This window comes from Protomyctophum parallelum (genome assembly GCF_964188405.1).
Source record: "Protomyctophum parallelum genome assembly, chromosome: 2".
Taxonomy (NCBI): Eukaryota; Metazoa; Chordata; class Actinopteri; order Myctophiformes; family Myctophidae; genus Protomyctophum; species Protomyctophum parallelum.
The window spans coordinates 45,030,298-45,054,297 of NC_139699.1; the positions used below are offsets into that span (position 1 = coordinate 45,030,298).

The 24,000-nt window shown below is 43.4% G+C and overlaps 1 protein-coding gene across 1 annotated transcript in view; it reads left to right on the forward strand.

Moving 5' to 3' along the window:
* Window positions 1-24,000, forward strand: part of greb1 (growth regulating estrogen receptor binding 1) — a gene marked incomplete at its 3' end in the record, with an annotated part of 67,361 nt that overhangs the window by 13,429 nt on the left and 29,932 nt on the right. Inside the window, exons 2-13 of the mRNA XM_083759322.1 lie at window positions 1,235-1,392; window positions 1,745-1,852; window positions 2,007-2,183; window positions 4,191-4,373; window positions 6,871-6,987; window positions 9,744-9,881; window positions 11,660-11,839; window positions 13,381-13,479; window positions 14,058-14,243; window positions 15,883-16,028; window positions 17,704-18,028; window positions 21,349-21,477. Coding sequence (XP_083615448.1) covers window positions 1,242-1,392; window positions 1,745-1,852; window positions 2,007-2,183; window positions 4,191-4,373; window positions 6,871-6,987; window positions 9,744-9,881; window positions 11,660-11,839; window positions 13,381-13,479; window positions 14,058-14,243; window positions 15,883-16,028; window positions 17,704-18,028; window positions 21,349-21,477 — 1,939 coding nt within the window. The 5' untranslated portion in view covers window positions 1,235-1,241. The remainder of the gene's footprint in view (window positions 1-1,234; window positions 1,393-1,744; window positions 1,853-2,006; window positions 2,184-4,190; window positions 4,374-6,870; window positions 6,988-9,743; window positions 9,882-11,659; window positions 11,840-13,380; window positions 13,480-14,057; window positions 14,244-15,882; window positions 16,029-17,703; window positions 18,029-21,348; window positions 21,478-24,000) is intronic.

Genomic DNA, 24,000 nt, shown 5'->3' on the forward strand with positions numbered 1-24,000 from the left:
GAAAGGACATGGGGGGGGGGGGGGGGGGGGGGTCACCACAATCAGAAAGTGTCCTTAGTGGACCCGGAAGACTGCCGGAAGTACTAATATTATTTACTAATATATTATACTAATATATTATACTAATATTATAACTGTGTCGAGCGAGCGCAAGTTAAGAGCAGTCTCAAGTTTGAGGTCAGGGTTGTTGCACATTACCCACATGACGTCACTGATTATACCACAGGTTGTTTCGAGGAAGCAATCTGATTGGTTGAAACAGCCTTCTAGCCGTGGGTTAAACCAGCACCATTCACCACCTATAATCAAAACAAAGAATTCAGCTGTTCTGTTCTCTCAGAGCGCTAGCAAACTCGGTGGCTAGGCTAGCTAGTTTCTTGGGACATTTGTGGTCGTAGTGACTACATCTGTCATTAAAAAAAAAAAACATCCGCGATTTTCTTAGTTTTAAGGGTAACTGTTGTATAATTGCAATTATTTCACGAGAGGGTGTTGTTTAACGTGATATTGCTTGCGGAACTCAGCTTCGTCTCGTTCCTTACCGCATCACTGTCGTGGCAATAATCACGTTAACTCACACCCTCTCGTGTAATATTGCTTAAACGTCTGTCCACCTCCGGGAATGTCCCGGGAACGTCCTTGCAGTTCCAGCTTTGGCCAGTAGGGTATAATATGGGCAGCTCTGGGTGCCTGGGTGTAACTTTCTGTTAATCTCTTTCCATGCCAAAGAATTTGCTGTGCACTTTATTGAACCCCTGGCGTTGAGCCTTTCTGATTGTGGTGACCCCCCCCCCCCCCATGTCCTTTCCTCTAGTGCCAGAAGTCAGGGCAAGACGTTCCCGTGTCCATATTTTATTCCCAAACGAGATATAATACAGAGGAAGTGGTTGGAATAACGTGTTCCTTCCTTCCACGATCTATGTCCTATACCGGGGAAAATCCCTCCCGTCAGGTGATAAGAAGCTCCTTAACAGTTTGACTGCAGAATTAATTAAGGGGAAACTTCACCTTTTTTGCAAAGAAAATACATGTTAATGACGTTTCGAAGATTTAGAACACTGGAGCTGGAGCTGAGCTGGAAAACCCCCAGCTCAGCTGCTGTTCATAACATTGCGCAGTGCGGGTCCACTGATTAAAAAAGGTCAAAAACGGCCCGTACCCGTTAACTTATAAACCCACGGGGTATCGCGGGTATCCGCAGGACTCTGGGCTAATGTTTGTCCTGTCTTCCCAGGAGGCCAATGGGGAACTCCTATGCTGGGCAGCTGAGGACGACCCGCTTCCAGGAGGTTCTGCACAACTCCATCGAGGCGTCGCTGCGCTCCAACGCCGTGGTCCCGCGGCCCGTCTTCTCCCAGCTCTACCTGCACTCGGAACCGACCGCACACGAAGGTGGGGCTGGCTGGAGACACGCACGCACACACGCACGCGCACACACACACACACACACACACACACACACACACACACACACACACACACACACACACACACACACACACACACACACACACACACACACAAACCTCTCTAATGGTGGTTTCAGTTATTGGAGATTTATTATCACAGGAAGGCTTTTAAAATCATTTCGAGATGTCTTACGTTATTTGATAACTGTGTGTGTGTGTGTGCGTGTGCGTGTGCGTGTGTGTGTGTGTGTGTGTGTGTGTGTGTGTGTGTGTGTGTGTGTGTGTGTGTGTGTGTGTGTGCGTGCGTGCGTGCGTGCGTGCGTGTGTCTCCACAGGTCGTATCGAGAACGATGATGAGGATGATGAAGATGGCTCAGAGTCTAACAGCCCCCCGGTGCCCTATCAGATGAAAACTCCGCCTGATGGATGCTGCACCACCGATGGTACGCGCACGCACACACGCACACACACACACATCCTCCCCATAACACTTAACTGTTATTTCAAGTAATGAAAATCACGTAGCCTATACCTTTAAATGAACGCGCTGAGCAGTCCCACCGTGGTAACATATGTGCCCTGCTCTGACCCCCACAGGCTTCTGTCAGGCGGGCAGAGACGTGCGTCTGTCCTCCCTGGTGTCGGACCCCCTGGACGTCCCCCCTGGCTTCCTGCTGGTGGGGGCCCGCTCTCCCGGCCTCCCAGACACACTGCTGGTGTGTGCTGTGGACCAGCGGTTCCTGCCCGACGAGCGAGGACGCAATGCCCTGCTCGGTGAGACAGGAGACGCACGCACGCAAGCATACGTTCACATTAAGGGGATGGGATGGTTCAGCGGTTAACCATTTAAAAATAAATGTACACAATTATTATTATTGGTTGTACAGGAACAGAACAGGATGACCATTTTGAATGTTTTTCATAACCGTTGATAGCAAAAGGTTAGGTTACTATTTAGAATGGAGGAATCTTTCAGGGGTCAGGGACAAATTAGCCAGTGGGGCCCTTGGCTCTCAGGGGCCCTTGGCTCTCAGGGGAAATTGGGTCGTGCAGTACTTTAGGTAAAAAAAACACGCACGCTATGGGGGCCCTGCAAGAATTACCCGTAATTTCCGGACTATAAGGCGCACCTGAATATAAGCCGCACCAGCCAAATTTAGGGAAAATCCCAAATATGTACGTAGATTAGCCGCACCGTTGTATAAGCCGCAGGGTTCAAATCATGGGTAAAAAGTCGCGGCTTATAGTCTGGAAATTACGGTACCTTGCCCAGTGGCCCTGGTGGGGGTGGTCCCTGCTCAGGGTCCCAAATGAATACCCGCCATTGCTGCATTTGCAGTCAAGACTGCTGCAAGAACCTTACCCTGCTGTGGGTAAATGTAGTCTTTGGTGAGTAAGGCTCCCATATAACCCTCTCATTCATATACGAACATGTAATCACTTCACCTTGCCAGCCTGACTCCAATACTCAGGCTCAATACCATTTAATGTCATTTCTAGACTGACATCACAAGGAAAGCCAGGCATCCAACCTCATCTTTTATAGGTCTCTCTGTGCCTGAGATATGCACCATTGTGTACATTTTGACCTTGACCTTGATCGTCACCTTGACTGTTGCCCTTTTTCAACCGAAAGGTTAATCATTGTCTTCAGGGCAGCCTACAAAATCAGTGGGACCGTTCCCACAAACCTTCAAGAAAGTCGGGGCCACTGATTAATCATTTCACTTATTTTGTTCACAGCCAATATGGAACTGTGCAGTCTGAAAGCAATAATATTGTAGGCTAACAGGGTGCTGCGTTGCTGCTTGCCTATCGGCTCCTCAGCCCACTGGTAACATATGCGCCTCCCGGCCGACCGAGGCTACATTGGTGGCAGCGGTGGGATAGGTTCCTCTGTCGTTCCTTGGCGTTACAGGCCAAAGTTTTATGATAGAAATGTTATCTATAGGCCTAATGGATGACATTTAGCTTGTTTGCTAAAAGTTAAATGTTGAGCAATTTGAGTAATTAGCATAATATGTGACCATACCATTAACAACCTGTATGAGGCAAAAATAATCGTCATTTCATCATTCTTTAAATAGCAGGGGTTTTTTCATCATAGTTTTGCACAAAAAAACACTCCTTGGGCCAAAACCGCCCATAGCCGTCATCACAAATGTGATGAGGTCAACACATTTGTGCAAGTGGCTATGTTTTTTAATATATATAATATAATATATATATATATATTATATATTATAATATTATAATATATAATATTATAATACATTTTTATAATTTATAGTTTATTTTTTATTTTTTTATTATTCTATTTTTTTGTCTAAAAGAAAACAGTAGTGTTGAATTGAATAAACGAACCACAATCTGCATGCTACTACTGTCAGTCCAGCCTCCAGCGTGCTGCCCCCCCGCCCCCTCCTCAACTGTTGTCCAATCTGAACATACCGAAGGTTCATCGACCTGAGGACGAGTCTACAAATGTCTTCTAAATCCTGACAGTTTTCTGAAAAAACCCATGTTTCTATGTCAGTGGTTCTCAAACATTTCCATGTCAAGGACCCCCAGAAATGTATGTAATTGGCCCACGGACCTCCGCGGGCCAATTCATATGTTGTTCCATTTGAACAAAATATGTTGTTCCAGGGACGATTAAAAACGATATTTTTCAAAAAAAATAGCAGATCTACAAGCTCGTAGTGCGGCACTCGGTCCCGATAACCCAACAGTTTGCAAAACCAGCGTGTGTTTGTGTGTGTGTGTGTGTGCGCCCGGCAGGCTTCTTGGGGACCTGCATGGGCTGCGGAGAAAAGGGCTTCCGTTACTTCACAGATTTTGCCAACCACATCAACCTGAAGCTCACCACCCAGCCCAAGAAACAGAAGCACTTGAAATACCATCTGTACAGAAGCAACCAGGGCCTGTTGGTCAAAGGAGCCCCCATCTGCTGGAGAGGGAACGGTAAGGTCCTGACTGAGGTTCTGTGAATCTTTAGGTGTCCCGCGATTCGATTCCGATTCCGATTCTTGGGGTAACGATTCCATTCAACTCTATTCTCAATCCAAAAACGATAAATTTTTTTTTTCCGAAAGCATTTTCTTTCCAGATTCAAAACGATTGTCTATTCAAAATGATTCTCGATTCAATACTACAATACAATACAGCTGTGCTGATCTGAAGTGACTAGTACTGACTACAGTAACTTGAACATGACTGAAGACATGATGTTTACCTAGGGGAAGCTTACATTTTTTTAAGCGTCGTACGAAGCCAACTCGAGTCGTGACAAATCATGACCACAAACACAATATTGTGGACCAAACAAATAGTTACAAAGAAGAAAAACAACAAAAAAAGTGTTGTAACCTGCCGTTTTTTTCTACTTTCTAATTCTTTGTTTGGCCCAAAACATTGTGTTTATTGTCATGATTTGGTCACGGCAAGAGTTGGCTTTGTCCACGGCGTAAACGTCTTTAAATAAATACTTTCTGAAAAGTCTATGAGGAAAATGAACGGGGATTTATTTTCCGGGTCTCTCGAGGGGGCGGGACTGCGACACTCTATAGAGATGGACTACTATACAATCAAATACATCTGTGTACAAGATCATTTCAGAGAGGGAGGGAGCGTGGAGGCTGGAACAACATATTTTTTCAGATGGGGTTCCCGTGGCCAAATACAGATCATTCCGGGGGTCCTCGACATTAAATAGTTTGAGGACCACTGACATAGAAAACAAAGACATTTGTAGAATCGTCCTCAGGTCTAAATGGGCTAAGAAACCCAGCGTCCCCTATTCATTCACATTTGCCGAAAATAGCCGATCTACAAGCTAATAGATGTGACGCGAAGATATTTAGTGTAGAGCGAAAACAGGTGCGGGGGGCCTAGTATAGAGCACTTGTGAATACGGTCTGCTAAGTATAGTGATTAAGTGGTTAAGAGCTGAGAAAGTGCCAGAAAAGTGCTATAGGGGTCAGTGAGAATAATGTCAGTGTACCTGTCTGACCAGATGGCCTGGGCAGGGCAGGGTTCAAAGGTGAGGGTCTGGAGATTGCACAGACAGGTCAGATACCTGGGGCTAAAAACCCTAAGGTTGTAACGGACAGTCAGGACAGACCAGAGCCTTAAGAGTTACGCAAACTGCGTTCACTTCATGGGGCTTCAGTCCAATGGCGGCTCTCCTCCTACATACTGTATAGACTTCTATTGAGAATGGGGACAACCAACTGGGACCGGACGTATAGGCAGAGATGCATTGGACTAAGGCAACAGCCCAGCTTTAATGATCTTAAATCCCTTTACTTTAGATTGTTTCGTAGTAATCGTACAACATAAACATTACAGAGACTTTAGTTGTTATATACTGTACAATACTTTAAAACAGTTGTCATGTTGCACACATGGCTAAAATAGCTCTTATTTGCGCCGCCCTCGTTGAAAACTATGTATTTCCAACTCCAGCTTGTCTCAGTTCAGGGCTGCATGAACAGCGTTCGAGCGCTCGGTTTCTTGCCCCCTCAATGTCGTAACTCTTCTATTAGATGGCTCTGGGACAGACACCCCCCCCCCCCTATCCCCAGGTGCATCATGGGTATACACCATGGGCTGATGGCATCTGCTGTCCTATTTCCACGGCTTCCTCTTCATTCATGGAGAGGTCAGAGTGTGTGGAGGAGTGTACAGAGAGGTCAGGGACATACAATTAGAATGGATGTAGAAGCAGTGTTGATTTCGTCGACTAAAACTAAGTCCATCGACTACCTTTTGTCCACTGACGAAAACTGAATGGAAAACATAATGAAAACTAAGCTACGATGACTACAACTAAGACTAAATGTATTGACAATTTCGTCAACAAATAAAAACTAGACTAAAATGCTAGGAAGGGACTAGTGGACAAGAGATCCAGTATAAGTCATTTTACACTTGGTTGCATGCTGAAAATAGCCACGAGAAAAGCTCACAACGTGTCGCAGCACGACGCGTTGTGAACTTGTAGATCGGCTATTTTCAGCAAGTGTAAAGTCAGTCATTGCGACAGCATCAAGGCCTGCCAAAATAATTTTTTGTCGACTAAATCAACTGTAGATTTAGTCGACTAAAATCTTATGATATTCAGTCGACTAAAAGTAGACTAACACTAAAACATTCCGGGTGACTAAAATGTGACTAAAACTAAATGAAAGCTATTCAAAGAGACGAATGACTAAAACTAAAATTGAAATTTTACTGCCAAAAACAACACTGGATATAGAAGAGACCTTTTGGTGGTGATTTTCTCAAGAGAGTCAGAGAGGTCATGCAGGGATATACAATTAGAATGGATATCTTCTATCCATTCTAATTGTATACCCCTGACCTTTGGTGGTGATTTGCTCAGTAGAGTGTCAGTATAGAGACTAACAACTGGTTCCCATCGTGACGCCACTCAAAGCTTTCCTTCCCCTGTTGTCAGATGGCAGGATGAGACAGTTGGGCTCGGGCCTCACAGAAGGTCATGTGCCGTCCGACGAGTCGCTACCCAATACGGGGCTGACGGCTCACCCTGCACACGCGCCAGGCAGCTATACAGGTATCTATTACACAGACGCACGCAGGCACGCACGGACACATGGACACACACACACACACACACACACACACACACACACACACACACACACACACACCTGTATAGATACCGTTTCAATCATTCAGTACTTACCGGTACTAGTCTAGTTTATTATCCCACCCTTTTCACATTGGCCACAAGCGCCACCAACCAGGTGGATTTTTGCACAACACATTTTTGGAACAAAATGCCTCAAATCATCCAATCAGCGAAGAAAGCTTGACCTGCATAGCAACCGTTGCTAAACTATTTGGATTGGCAATCACTTTTTGTGGTGGGATTTAGTGAATTCTAATCGGATCGGATCTAATTGCCCTCCAAGGCGTAAGAAGAAATGACACCCTTTTCACATTGGCCTATTATAGTGCCACCAGGAGGCCACAACCTGACCTGCCCCGAGGGGCACTTTATCTATTCTCTTATTATTTGAAATTTATTTGGAGGATAAGCCGCTCCAGATGCGTCATCTCATTTTTGAGGGGTTCCTGAGTCTAAGTGCCCCTTGAGCAAGGCACTCATACTTAACCCATTTTGGGCAGGAACCCCTTTTGGTGTTTTAAGCATGATGTTGTACTTTAGCTGTTGAAAAATAGCAGATCTACAAGCTCATAGTGCGGCACTCGTGCCGCGCTATGAGCTTGTAGGTCTGCTATTTTTTAGATGGGGATAGAAGGCATTTGTAGAATCGTCCTCAGGTCGGTCGAAATGGGTTTACCCACAACTGTTCCACGGTGTAAGAATGTGGTTGTACTACTGTGCAGTTCCCAGGGAAGTGTTATCCGTGTGAGAGTGAAGCAGGGCTGAGAAAGAACATTCGTGCTCAGCGAAACCACTTAAACCCTAACCTCATTATTTATGTGGACTCCGCCAGGGCTGTATACTAGGAAACCCTCCTGCTTTTTTTCCTACACTAAATATCTTGCCCAAATATAACCGATCTCACTATTTTTCTAGTAACTGTAACACTTTATTATTCTACTGGAGTAAGACAAAGTTTGGCGCACTACTTGTCCCACAGTTTGACTGTACGCACTTGAGCCATATGTCAAATTGACCGGAAGAATCGGGAATCGTGTGCTTGTGTTTTGCTAAGAGAAATGTTGTATAGTTTAATTGATATGAATTTATTAGTGAATTAAAATTTGAAAATGGGAAAATGCAAAAATTCACATTCAAGTATTTTTTCCTCTGAGACTGTGAGGACTATAGTTACAAAACTTGGAGGATAAATTCATAATTATCACTAAAATTAATTAAAATTATAATTTTATCGGTCGGCCTCATGGTGGCGCTATAACAGCCCACTTTACCTTTTGGCTTATAACTCTTGAACGGTAGGTCGTAAAATCTACATTATTTTACCCGGATTCCTTGGGTCATGACGCATCTCCCCATATAGGCCACGCCCATTTCCGCCATGATAGAATTTCGGCCATTTAGAATTTTGTCCAAAACACACTTTTTGCTTTTCGCAAAATGTATTTTCTCCAAATCTCACAAAAATCTGAACACGTGATCTCTGGACCTTTCCGATGAAAACTCGAACGGCGGAACTTCGATAGTGCGTATCGTTCGGCCGTAATCGTCGTCCGAAGTTAGTGGGAGGGGCCCATTTCACAATTAATGCCGCAAATCACGAACGGAATGTCCAATCCATCCCAAATTTGAATCAGATGTCCGGGGTGGTTCAATCAACCAAGTTCTAAAAGCAATTCCATTTTCATCCATAGGGGGCGCCGCAAATGTGAGAAATGTAACCGTTTGTCGCAAAAACATGAATTTCGGGGGTTAAATCCCCTCAATATTTGTGGGAGGGGCATATGTAAGCCACTGCGGCAACCACACTCTTTTTTAATTTTATTTAATTCGCAAATTTTAAATTGCAAATTTTCTAGTTATGGTCATGCCAGAATACGGATGCTAGGGCTTTAATAAAGACATAAATGGTTCCTTGTGTCGGGGACTGCTTGCACCAATACAGTTAGAACCAAGAGCTATATCTTAACCCAAAATAGTTTAAAAAATGACAAATATGTTTAGGGATAAGGGAGGCGCAAGCCTGGAGCCCCATATGTCTAATTCTGGCATACTTACAGCTTTAATTTTAATTTCACACCAAACTCATTTTATGAATGAGAAAATGTGTTTATTTGAAGCTACACTGCAAACAAATAATTGTTAACAATTGATTAACAATGTACTGTACTGTCAGGCCAGGAGAGACACACCTGTTGACCAAGGCAAAAACCCATGATAACTATCTTCAAAACGTTCTAAAAGGCTTAATTCATGTCTGTTCATTATTCATTTTTGTTTAGGACTTTGAAGGCTGCTTATTGGGTCATCCAGGGTGGATGTTATCTTGTGTGACTTACGAAGCGTCTACTTACTAACTAACTAACTAACTAACTAACTAGTAACTACTCTTCGACAGTGCAATAAAATGCAGCTAATTATTTACAGATCAAACTAAGCCCGTACTGTGAACATTTACATTCCAGAACATAATTAAGAACAGGTGGGGCAACTCTATACCCTGGTGGTGATTTCATTGAATTGCACAACTTACAAGCAATTAGTGAATAAGTGAAGTCACCTGCTTTAGTGGTCACAGACATAGTAAAACCTTGTCATTCCTCTCTCTCTCTCTCTCTCTCGGTCTCTCTCTCTCTCTCTCTCTCTCTCTCTCCCTCCCTCCCTCCTGTCATTCTCAGCAGCGGGCGCCCATGTTGACCCCATGGGTCTCCCTCATATGGACGACGCACCCCCCACCCTGACCAACGGCAGCCATGTTGCCCCGCCCCTCACCCAGCCGCCCCTAAACCACTCGGGGCCTGGGAGACCCTGCGCTAGCCGTACGTGCAAACGCACGCGCGCACACACGCTCGCACACACACACACGCACACGCAATCTTCAAGCCTCTGACCAGCCGGCAGAAAAGAATAATGTGCATGTGTTGCCTAAATTCTGTACATTTAGGGCTTTTTAGGGGGTTGGATTTAACCACCAAGACACATGATGTTTTGAGTGTGTGGGATATCAGAAGCATGTGTGTGTGTGTGTGTGTGTGTGTGCTTACAGTATGTGTGTGTGTGTGTGTGTGTGTGTGTGTGTGTGTGTGTGTGTGTGTGTGTGTGTGTGTGTGTGTGTGCGTGCGTGTGATTTACCCCCTCCCCCTCCTATCTGCATGTCTCTTGAAAGGGAGAGCTCCTGTCTATCGCCTCTGCAGGAGCAGGATGTGTGTGTGTGTGTGTGTGTGTGTGTGTGTGTGTGTCTGTGAGTGTGTGTGTGCGCGTGCGTGTGTGTGTGTGTGTCCTCTGTTGTCCTTGCTTTCATTTACACTTCAGGCACTAAAACGGCCCTCCTCTTTTTTTTGTGTCCTTGTCTTCCGACGTCTCTCGGCCTGTCTGTCACCTCTATAAAGCAGGGTTGTAAAACTGTCTGTCTGTCTGTCTGTCTGTCTGTCTGTCTATCTGTCTGTCTGTCTGTCTGTCTGTCTTTCTTTAACATGTGGGACTTTAAGCTCAATTCAAACACTCCATGGCATGACGGTGTTGCTTGCTGACTGTCAAGCAAACAATGTGTCACTATATTTAGCAAAAAAACAACCATAAAACACGATACAACACTGAAGAGCACATCAGAAACTTAACTGAAAAATAACTGTTTGATTAACCACCTTCAACCGGTAGTTCGTCAGCCAACAGGCTGAGCTTGCATGCTATTTTCACTATTTAACGTACGATGAGGTGTAGGTCTGAGTGATATTGCCATTGTGGTTTTGAGAATACTCAGAATCGACATGACAAAGGGAGTGCAGTACCCGTTCGGCGAACCGCTCACCTGATCGACTTCACACCTCAACACCGCGCTTCCTTTGATCCTCAGCACTACACCCGCAAAGTGTGAAGTGGATGGCGTGAACGGTTCTGGAGATAAAGAAAGTACAGTCACACAGACTAAATTTGACTGAGGGACTGCCATTGGATTTTTTTCAATTGTCGTTTTTTTCATGTCATATGAAAGCAGCGAATCATAGCTTCAAATTGACATATTGTCACACCAGTTTTGGAGATATGGCCTATAGAGTAATGTCTTGCAGAGAAACAGCGAGTTGAGAAAACAGGCTTGAAAGGTTCGCTTCTGTGGTCTCTAAGATTACACCTGCCACATGTTTAAGCATTTATTTACATGTCGATTTCAGCTCTGACACTTATTTCAGACATGCTTTAGTATGTGAAGAGGCTGCCTGTGATATTAACTCATTTTTGGGGGGAAAAAAGTTGTTCTCCTCTGGTGAAAAGCTGTAATTTGCGCGATGGCAGTCTCTCAGTCAAATCTGGTCACATAATACTGTACCTGTCATAGACACAATGTCAAACCAAAGTATTGTAAAACCATAATGTTTCTGAGTGTATGAATGGTTTGATTTGTACTCTCTCAGTCGGAGTTAAATTCAAACTGAGGATTTGACGGTGTAGATCGGGGTCCCAAAGATGAAGAATTGTTCAAATGGGAGTCCGTGCGTGGCCTGATACACATCAAACTGCAGGGGTCCTTGACATTATATATAATAAAGGATGAGAAGAACACAGTGTTCTAAACGTGGTGTTTTGTGAATGTCCTATACAGGGTCCCATGCCGGTAACGGACCCCCTAAAAAGCGACACAAAGGCTGGTCCCCCGAGTCCTCCGACAACAACGTGAAGACTCCGCCGTCCACATCGGCGTCATCGTCAGCGTCCTCGGTAGCAGCAGCTGCAGCGTCATCATCGTCATCATCCTCAGCTGTGCCTAACGGAGGGAGAGCAGGTAAGAGGAAGAGAGATTCATTCTTTCATTTTGAATGACAAAGGTTTTTGTTTTGAGCACCCGGATGATATGAGAATTCCATGCTAGAAGTCTTTCTTACCTTTTTTTGTACTTGTGTTATGTCCCCACCAAAGAGGTCCAGGTGTTAGTTTGTGCAAAAGCACATTATTGGCTATTTCCCCTAATATAAGCCCTCAATGCATTGAATTAAATGGGGTGTTGTGCTAATTTGCTTATTTCCATCGGTCAAAAATCTTTTTTTGTATATATCCTCTCTTCATAATGTAACTAGAATCCCCTCCCCACGTTACTACTTATTTTGATGGAAATAAGCGAATTAGCACAAAAACCCAACCCCCATTGAGGGCTTTTATATTAGGGGAAATAGCACTTTTGCACAAAATAAGGTAAGCAAGCCTTCTAGCATGGAATTCTATTATGTTTTGAAGATGGAGAAGATGAAAGATGGGCAACATCCTATGCACTCAAGACCCAGACATAGTTATGAATATGGTTTGTACTAATAATGGACGAACTGCACTCAGAACTCAGAACTGCACTCAGAACTCAGAACTGCACTCAGAACTCAGAACTGCACTCAGAACTCAGAACTGCACTCAGAACTCATCTGTTGTGCTCTTTTCTGTCCATGCGTAGCGATGTTGCCAAGTGACACACAGGGGGGCAGTCAGCCAGATATTTCGTGAAGCCTCATTTGAAATCGGTAGTTCATATAATGGCCTGTTGTGGCGCTGGACCGGACCCAAAAAGCCCCATAGCTCCATAGAGGCCCATGTATTTTGGCCCAACTTCACCTAGACTGTATTACCTTAATAAACATGGTCATGAATACTTTCTTCTTCCAGTCACTAGTTTAAAGTCTCATTTCTAATGTCATAATATTCTTTTTGGAAAATTATGGTCCCATTAATTAAAAAAATGACCATAAAGAAAAAAAAACATCGCGTTTGTTCTGAGGGGCGTGGCTACCGTTACAGTCTATGATCGGGATTCCCCTCCCACTCGAGTCAAAATAAAAACCAACGGAGAAGAACGGGGGAAGTCCCGCCTCGTTGTCTGGGCAGCCAATGGCCAGCTGGTCCAAAACGGAGCCAGCCAATGGCCAGCTGGTACCAAACGGATCTAGAAAGATGGCGACTTACAGTGCAGGAATAACAGGCTTCATTTTACTTCCATGTTAGACCCGGCGAACGCTTTGTCCATATTTTTTACAGTCTATGGTGACACAGCTACAAAAAAAAAACACTTTGAAAGCCACATTATTCTGAAAATAGTAAGAAGTAGTAGAGGTAGGCAACAATTCTGTCCGTTTTATTTGTACTAGGAAAAGGTCTTTAAAATGTCACTTGTGATACATTTATTTTTAAATTGGAATATAGAATGTAGTCCATGGGCCACAAGAAAGCTCGACTGGGTCCCTATTTGGTCAGCAGACCAAAGTTGAATATCACACATTATTAGTAGTATAATTAGTAATAGTATTATTCACGTTTATTGTTTTATTATTTTTTTCAATCCAGATGCCGCCGCCCCGTTGGGGTCCTTAACGTCAGGGCAGTCTGTATCAGTGCCTGATAATCTGCTGCACACCTGCAGATTACAGCCTGTCATCTTCAAAGGTCAGTCTAGACTCTGTCTGTCTGTATGTCTGTCTGTATGTCTGTCTGTCTGTCTGTCTGTCTGTCTGTCTGTCTGTCTGTCTGTCTGTCTGTCTGTCTGTCCCACCTGTACCGTGAGTTCGATCCCCTGTGGGAAACCCAACAGATGGACCCTCCCGATCTCTTTTACTCATAGGTCGAAGGTCAAAGCAATTAATGCCTAAGGCTCTCCGACATTCACTCATCCTTTCCTCCACCCTTCCACCTGTGCCTCCTTTCCTTCTCTCCTTTCCTCCACCATTCCACCTGTGCCTCCTTTCCTTCTCTCCTTTCCTCCATCCGTCTTATCCTCTCTTCTTCAAAAAAAGAAGCGGGAAAATGGGAACTAAATCTCATTTTGAGATAACTATTGTGAAACGCACACACGCACGCACGCCAGGTCTAAATGGGATAATAAGCGTGTGCAGCAGTTGTATGTGATTTGGCCGTAATGTAACCTTCTTCTTCTGATTGCGCTTTCTGTGTGGATCCAGATAAAATAATTCAGATGTCTCTCTCTCTCTCTCTCTCTCTCTCTCTCTCTCTCTCCCTCCATGCAGGCCATGGTCCCCTGCCCCAGCTGACCGGTAACAGCGGTGCGGTGCTGGTGAGCTCTCTGCTGCAGAGCTGCTACCTCAGCTCCCAGACTCTGCCCCGGGTCTACCAGCACTACGGCCCCGCCCCCATCCAGCCGCTGTCCACCGAGATGCAGATCCTGCTCACCGTCTACTACCTGGTTCAGCTGGGTGAGCGTCAGTGTTGTTTTCGTCGACTTAACCCATTCTGACCTGAGATCAGATTCTAAAAATGTCTTCTACATCCTGACAGTTTTCATTCTGACCTGAGATCAGATTCTAAAAATGTCTTCTATGTCAGTCGCTCTTCGATAAAAAAAAATAGCAGACCTACAAGCTCGTATGAGCTTGTAGATCTGCTATTTTTCAATAGCTAAAGTATGACATGATGCTAACACCAAAAGACGACAAAATGTTCGTTGACTACCTTTTTTTCACTGACAAAAAACTAAATGGAAACTAAATGAAAACGAAGCTATGATGACTAGAACTAATACTAAATATACTTACAATTTCGTCAACAAATATAAACTAGACAAGAGTATCCAGTATAAGTCATTTTACAATTAGTTGCATGCTGAAAATAGCAGATCTTCAAGCGCTTGTAGAAACGCTATTTTCGCTAAGTGTAAAATAGGCCATTGCGACCAAAATACATTTTAGTCGACTAAATCGACTGTAGATTTAGTCGACTAAAATCATATGATATTTATTCGACTAAAACTAAACTAAACACTAAAAACTAAACTAACACTAAAACATAAATGTGACTAAAACCAAATGAAAACTATTCAAGAGACTATGACTAAAACTAAAATCCAAAAAGCCAAAGACAACACTGGTGAGCTTCAACCTCGATCCGGCCATGAATAAATCATCAGTCAATAAAAAAGCTCTAAAATGCTGCTCCTGAAGAAACAGTGTGGGCTCGAGTAGCCCCCTCCCTCTGTCTTCCTATTGGTCACATGACACGGGGCAGACTATACAGCGGGAATAAAGAGTGGCAATTATTGACCAATAGCTAAGCCCCTCCCCAAACTCATATGGTCCAATCACAGCTAAGCACAACATAACTACTGAGTGTCAAAAAACTATACTTTCTGGCCTTGACAACCCATACGTCCAAACAGAAAAGTCCTATCTGATTGCATTAAACAACATTACACAATGTTAAACTCACTTTGCCTGTTGCTTTGCCACTCGATGTGCCATTCACTTTAACCCCTTCTGGTGTTAGCATTACGTTATGCTTTAGCTATTTAAAAATAGCAGATCTACAAGCTCATAGCGCGCCACCGAGTGGCGCGCTAAGAGCTTGTAGGTCTGATATTTTTGAAAAATCAAAGAACGACTGACAATAGAAACATAGCTTTTTCAGAAAACTGTAATTTTCAAACAGACATTTCAAACAGACATTTTCAAACAGATGCGCATATACCCTCTAGTCTATAGTTTCCCTATATGATGAAATATTGTTTAAAAAAAAAAAAAATGTCACGCACATATTTTTCCAGTGCATACGGCAGGGCCTCGTTGACGGATTTGGAAGAGATTTTTGAAGGTCTGGTTCCAAAGAATGAGCCAGTGTTTAATGGGTTAATGAATGAGCCTGGCTGGAAAGTGTCCAAGTTGGGGGTGTCTAAGTGGGAGAGGGCGGGGCTTTGCTAAAGGTGAATTGCCCCACACGACGTCACAGCCCAGCAGGAAAACAGGTTACAGGCCCACAATAATCAAGAATAGCGAAAATAACGAATCAGATATCTCTCTCTCTCTCTCTCTCTCTCTCTCTCTCTCACATATGGTGTTCAAGGCCCAGACCAGGTCCCTCTGATCGAGGACCTGGAGCAGATCTTCATGAGGTCCTGGAGGGAGTCTCACCTGAGTGAGATCAGACAGTACCAGCAGCCTCAGACCCCTGCTGCTGCTGCTGCTGGGAGGCACTACGGAGGCATGGAGGTGAGCACTGTTGTTTTCTCTTGAATAGTTTTCCCTTAGTTTTTAGTCACATTTTAGTCACCCGGAATGTTCTAGTGTTTAGTCTAGTTTTAGTCGACTAAATGTCATACGATTTTAGTCGACTAAATCTACAGTTGATTTAGTCGACTAAAATGTGTTTTGACAGGCCTTGATGTCGTTGTAATGACATATTTTACACTTTGGTTGCATGCTGAAAATAGCAGATCTACAATCTGCTAGTTTGTAGATCTGCTATTTTCAGCATGCAACCCAGCATAAAACTGGATCTCTTGTCCACTAGTCATTTTAGTCTAGTTTTTATTTGTTGACGAAATGGTCAGTATATTTAGTCTTAGTTTTAGTCATCATAGATTTGTTTTTATTTTGTTTTTATTTTGTTTTAGTCAGTGAAAAAATGTAGTCGACGAACATTTTTCGTCTTAGTTTTAGTCGACGAAAACAACACTGGAGGTGAGTGAGATCCAAGCCCCCCCCCCCCACAGAACGGCTGGCCAATGCTGAAGCCTCGGCCCTTACTGGTCTTTACCTTGACCTTGACCTTGACATTGGTCGAGCAAGAGAGCGCGCCGCTGTGTCTTTGCCTTGTAAACGCTTGAGGTGACGTGACGTAGGACGTAAGCAGGGGGTGCCCACACTTTCTTTTGACTTGAGAGCTACTTTCAACATCTACTTTCAACACCAAAAGGGGTTCCTGTCCAGAATGGGTTAATTATTAAAAAACTACAAATTAAACACATGAAACAAATAGCGGGTTTAGCATATTAAGCAGAATCAGTATCGGCAGATATGACCCAGCAAATAATCGGAGATCGGATATGCGGTCATAATTTCCTTAAACTTCACTGCCATCTGCGGACCCCACCCCCCTCCCCCAAAATGGACCAAGAGTCAAATTATTGTTAAACATACTGCATTACTTAATTTAATAGAAACAATTAGAGAATGTAGAATAATTGTCGTTTTGATCGACTGTTATCTCTCCTATATGGTATGAACTACCAACATCAATACAGCATGGAATTGTGGACACAATCCAATCCGACGACAACAAAGCATTCTCACAGTTTTGGGTCTGAGAGACTAAAACTCAATCAAATGGTGGTCCGTCGTGGCTCAAATGCAGAAATAAATAATGGGCCTTGGATATGAAAAAGGCTGAAATGCCCATACCCGAGGCGGGGTTGACGAAAGGGCCTTTCTGTGTGGAGTTTGCATTTTCTCCCCGTGTCCCCTAGGGTAGGTACCCTCACAAAAAACATGCAGTAATCCTGGTCTCTAAACCACCTCCCCCTGGCCAGCCGGGGCGCCTGACGGAGGGGAAAGGAACTGGTTGGAATAACGTGCACGCGCTACGTCCAACCAGGGAAACTCCCCCCCTGTCAGGTGTAAAAGGAGCAACTTGGACACTCAGGCATGAAGGAAGCATGAGTTCAAGTCCGTTTCTCTCCCCTTGTCCCCCATATATGGGGGACTATAGGTTGGCAGAGGGTGTGTAGAGCCCAGGATCATATTAGATGATTGACACAGGGGTGAAAAATTAGTTACAAAATCGTGGGATAAAAATTATTTAAAAAAAAAGAAGGCTGAAAACCGCACTGTACTAATGGATCAAACGAAACCCCTTCTTCTCCTTCTCTCCTGGTTCTTCCTCCAGATCCCGTCCAGCCTGCCAGGCCTTCCGAAGCAACAGCAGCAGCATATGCCTCTTCTGCATCCCACGGGCCTGCAGCAGGGGGCGCTGACGTCCCCCACCAGCCAGCTGACCCCCAGCCAGCTGCCCTGGCTGGCCCAGCTGGCCGCGTCGTCCTGCGGCGAGGGCGTGGTGGTCCTGGGGGAGCAGGGCGGCTCCACGCTGGCCCAGGGGCTGGGTCAGACGCTGGGCAGGCTGATGGACGGGCGGCTGGCCAGCACCAACTACGTGGTGGTCATCTGCACGGGCCTGCCGGGCCAGGACACGCAGTCCTGTGTGGTGGTCACGGGTTAGTTTCTATATATATATAGGGCTTTGAGGCCCATTCTGACCTGAGATCAGATTCTAAAAAAATGTCTTCTACCTCCTGACAGTTTCATTATTAACCCATTCTGACCTGAGATCAGATTCTAAAAAAAATGTCTTCTACATCCTGACAGTTTCATTATTAACCCATTCTGTAGGGCTGGGCGATATGACGATATATATCGTATTTTCGATAGAAAATGTCTATCACGAAAAAAAAGCTATATCGCTTATATCGCCGTTTCGCTTTACGGCAGTATTTTACGTCACAGCGCTTATATACGGCATGCCCAGCAGCCCACCGCGCGCACTGAAAACAGTGAGCCAACACCTTTCGGATGTCTTCTCTATTATATACTCTAAGGCCAACACGACCACAACACAAGCCGAGGTGGTGCTTGCACCTAAAAGAGGGGCAACGTCTTCCATTGTATGGATATGGAAGTGGTTTTGATTACATGAAGGGAGATGATGGCTGACGAGATTCAGAGCGGTGTAAGGGGCACGTTCGGAAATACCACACCGGAGCGAACTCATCTATCAGTTTGCATTGCACAGTGCGCCTAGTGCGCTATTTCCGAACGCGCCCTAAAGTAACCGGTCATTCACTGTTATAAATGCAGGTTTCATGTTGGGTCAAATTGATAAATTGCGTGAGCCACGCATGTTTTACACAGTTGAACAATAAGCTTGTCCGTCGTCGGGTGCACTGCAAACTTCTTCCAAGACGAAGACGTTCCTCTTACCTGTGCAGTCCTGCTGCGTGTCTGTCTTGTTTTATTGTTCCAAATAAATTATTCCATTTGAAAAGTCCTTAATTCAGCAACAGCTTACAACAACAACACAAGACGCTGACTTTGTTGTGATCATCAAAAAAAAAGGAAAAGAAAAAGCCCCACTCGTCCCACAAGATCGCGTTCTCTCTCACTCTCTCTCACTCTATCGCCTGTAGTCAATTAAACATCGTTAAGCTGCCCAACGTCTTTAACAAACTAAACTATAACTACAACAGAACATGTTGATTCCCTATACAGAGCTTAAATGAACTGAAACAACTGTAGTGACAAACTGTGACATGAGATATTTATTTTTTCCTTAAGCCAATTTAATGCAGACACAGTACTTCTGTGTATGAATGGCAACGTCTTATTTCTTTCTTTTTTCTTTTTAATTGTCATAATAATAATAATTATTAATAATACTAATAAAACTTTATTTGTATAGCACCTTTCATGACATGAAATGCAGCTCTCAAAGTGCTTTACAGAGCAATGGAGAAAAAAAGAAAAGCAAGGCAACGACATTAAAAAACAAGCAGTGATGCAATACAGTGAGGACATGAATAACAAAAAATAAAAGATCAATTAAAAGCAATGTTGTAGAAGTGGGTCTTGAGCTGTGCTTTAAAAATGTCTACAGAGGCTGAACAATTGAGTTCAGCCTCTAATTATTATTATATACATTTTATTTTGTAATATTTTTGTACTTGCTTTGGGCCTGTCTGTGCATGGGAAGGGCATCAGTATTATATTCATATAAGTAGACTGGATAATGTGAATTTAATTGTTTTTTGAGTGGCGCAACCATTATAGACAGCTATGTGTGTCCCTGTATCCGAGCACAGAAATAGCATAACTATTGTCACCACCAAGTGTCACTGTTGTGCAGCCTAACACAGACAGAGGCCAGGGAGGAGAGCTTGTACAGTACAGTACAGTACAGTACAGTACAGTACAGTACAGTACAGTACAGTACAGTACAGTACAGTACAGTACAGTACAGCCCAAGTACAGTAAAGTACTCGACCTGAACAAAAATCAATTCTTTTAGATAAAAAAATAGGTATCGTAAAAAATATGCTATATCGTGAGTATATCGTTATCGTGATAAAATAAATTCTATATCGTGATATGAGATTTTGTCATATCGCCCAGCCCTACCATTCTGACCTGAGATCAGATTCTAAAAAAAAATCTTCTACATCCTGACAGTTTCATTATTAACCCATTCTGACCTGAGATCAGATTCTAAAAGTGTCTTTGATTTTTCAAAAATAGCAGACCTACAAGCTCGTAAGTGGCGCGCTATGAGCTTGTAGATCTGCTATTTTTCAATAGCTAAAGCATAACGTAATGCTAACACCAAAACGGGTTCCAGCCCCAAAATGGGTTAACCCATTTAGGCCTGACGTCGAAATTTTAAAAAATATATTTTTTCTGAAAAACCTCATATTTCTATATCAGTGGTTCTCAAACATTGTCATGTCAAGGACCCCCAAAAATATATGTATTTGTTCCACCGACCCCCATCTGAAATTATGTTGCTCCAGGGACCTCCCAGAAGCAAAGATTTGAGTTAATAATGTTTGCTCTGAAAGAATATATTCAAACATTTGGGCCACATTTTCAAGATTTTTCAAAAATAGCAGAACTACAAGCTCGTAGCGCGCCACCGAGTGACGCGCTACAAGCTTGTAGATCTGCTATTTTTTAATAGCTAAATTATAACAATGTTTAAAAGTTCCCGCTCAAAATGGGTTAAGCAACTAGTCGACTATTCAACTAGTAAATCCACTTCTAGTCGACCTTGTTTGTACTAGTTGACTACCGTAGTTGATTTTTTTTAGTAGGCCTCAAGATCAGGATGAAGGATTATATAATCTATAATCTAATAGATTATAGATTATAGTCACCAATGTAGGAAATATTACAAAATTCAATGATTATTTTCAGTAATTTCATGAAGAAATCAAACAAAATCCACGTATCTGGTCAGTTTCTGTCTGTGTAACACACCCAATCCTCAGCACGTCTATAACAGAATTAACAGTGTGACCAAGAGCATGTTTAGAACAACTAGCTAGACTAGAAAGACTAAATTATTGTAACACCCAAACCACACCTATGCATAATATAACGGGTAACGGAGGTGTTTTAGGGATTTAGACAGGTAACCAAAATACCAACTTTAGTGGGGGGAACACCCCTTTCCCCACTGCTAAATCCCAAAACAGTGTATTTAGAAAGATTCGACGAAATTGGAGCCCATAGTAGTCTCTGGCCTTCGGTTGTCCGACCTGGCGGAGGCAATAATGAATAATGGCCCAATATGGTTTGTTTGTCTAAATAATGGCATGTGTGTGTGTGTGTGTGTGTGTGTGTGTGTGTGTGTGTGTGTGTGTGTGTTGTGTGTTGTGTGTTGTGTGTGTGTGTGTGTGTGTGTGTGTGTGTGTGTGTGTGTGTGTGTGTGTGTGCGTGTGCGTGTGCGTGTGCGTGCGCGTGTGCATGTGTGCGCGTGCCATAGGTAAACACCAGTGTCGAGCGTTGGCAGAGAGTATATTCTCTCCCAGTGAGGGACTGGGAGTCATCCACCAGCAGCTGTCCTCCGGTCTGGCCCATGAACTCACCCAGTACTGCAGCTCTCTGGGACCAGGTATACACACTCACACACCCATCACCAACTAGGGATGCCACCGATTCATTCATTTTCCGATTAATCGTCGGAGTCTCCCAAATCGATTTTAATATTTCATAATCGAAAATCTAAATAGCCAAAATATAGGCTAATCAGTAAGGCTGCATGATATATCGAACATGTACCTTCATCAGAGTGGAGAATATAAGTATAAATCAAGTTGAGCAAAGCCACTCTTCTCTGCCCCTCTCTCTAACAGACACAGTTAACGATCGCTTGTTAAGTGCCTGCCAGACAGACAATCAGATGAAATGAAGGCAGGTGTAGAGTAGAGTGTAGACTAGTGAACTGAACATGTTCTCTTTATATCAAGTAGGCTACTTCATACCCCTTATGAAACTACTTCTCCCCAAATCCAAATGGATTTCATTGTCCATCCTGAATGGCAGTAACTATAGCATACAATAAGAACTGAGAAGATCTCCACAAAGGTTTACTCATCAAAACTGATTATAAAACTGTAACCATCAAAGCATGCACTAATGGTTATGTGACCATGGCATGTGCATAATATCAAATCTTAAAAGTTTTATCTGATATTCGGGGGGGGGGGGGGTGTCAATTAATCGATTATTAATCGGCAGAGCTGTCGATTATTCGATTTGGCTGATGGTCACTTTCTGGCATCCCTATCACGAACTCACCCAGTACTGCAGCCCTCTGGGACCAGGTACACACTCACCTCATTGTACATCCTGGGTATTCAGCTAGATTAGTCAGGGTCCACAATAAATTGTAAAAGGAGTTGGAAGTCGCCACAAGTAGAGATGCAACCGATCCGATATTATATCGGTATCGGCCTCCGATCCAGCTTAATTAATGTATCGGAGATCGGATTTGATGCCACCGATACACGCTCCGATACAGGAGGGGGCCACGTGTTTAATGTTTACAGTCCGTCCTGCACAGACAGTGCAGTGAGCGAATCCAACCTCCAGTATGTACAGACTGCAAACAGAGACTATAGAAAAAAGCCCCACTAAGGTGCAATATGCAAGAGAATGGAATCACTTACAGACTTTTTTTTTTTTTTTTTTTTTTTTTTAGATATTTTTTTGCGGCTTACGCCTTTATTGATTTTTTAAGGGATAGAAAGTAGGCTGACAGGAAACGGGAGAGAGATGGGGGGATGACATGCGGTAAAGGCCGTGTCGGGTCCGGGAGTCGAACCCGCGGCACACCGCGACTGGATCACCAGTCCGGTGCCCAGACCGTTACGCTACGGCCTGGGCCATCACTTACAGACTTAACAGTATTAAAAGTATAACGTTTACCCGTCGTCGCACGGATCAGTCAAGTACTTTCGCAGTTCAGTTGTGTGGTGGAGCCTGATCATCTAGCTGCGTTCTGACATTGTTGATGAGATTGCTCTTGTAATCCATTCTTCTGCTATATATTTACTGCACACACGTGCTGTTTAGCGCTATGTGATTCAATCTTTGTAACTTTATTATTGCCATTGAAAAAAATGCTGCTGTGACGATGATGATGATGATGATGATGAATAATAAGCACGCGTCGTCGTCGTGGTTAAATCCGTCTTTATATAATTGGTTATCAAACCATGACATTGTTGTCAGAAGCTCAAACACTGATTCCGATTGTAAGTGTAGTGCAATTCTTAAGACAAAGACAGAGTTTGCAAACTAAAGTAGCATTAACACAACACCAGCGCCAAAACAAACGTCCTGAGGTATTATTTTTCTCCCCAAATTCTGTCGGTAAGGCTCAAGGCTTTTGTCTCATGATAGCGCAGCTGCTTCCCGGCATCGCATTAGGGGTAAAAAGGTACCATGTGTATATAGCAATAATAATAATTACTATTATTATTATTAATAATAATAAACCATAGAATGAATTAACAGGTTACATGCAGGCATCACTTTAGGGGTAAAAAATTACCTTTGTACATAATAATCCATAGTATTAATTCACAGGTTGCCATTCCCTCCAGGTTAAACAGTTCATATTCTTATTTTTACAGGTTAAACACTTAACCATAAACATCCCCTCTTTGAATTTTTTTGTATTTATTTGTTTTGCTATGTAGCCTACAGAAAAATATCGGATCGGCAAATATCGGATATCGGGAAATTTCAAAATTAATATATCGGATCGGATCGGAATTGAAAAATCAGTTTCGTTGCATCTCTAGCCACAAGACAATAAAAATGCACACAATGTTAACTAAATCGTTGACATGAGCTGGTAAGAACTGCATCTCCATCCATGTAAAGCTATTTCTGAGGTTGTATGTTTTAGTTTTGGGTGGATATTGTCCCAACACTGTGTGTCTTTCAATTACTCAATAATTGCATCCCGGGCTCTAACTCTTAACTACTTTTTTTTAATTTAGCTATTGAAAAATAGCAGATCTACAAGCTTGGTGGCGCGCTATGAACTTGTAGGTCTGCTATTTTTCAGAGTGAGCGTTTTTAACTCAAATCTTTGCTTCTGGGGGTCCCTGGAACAACATATTTT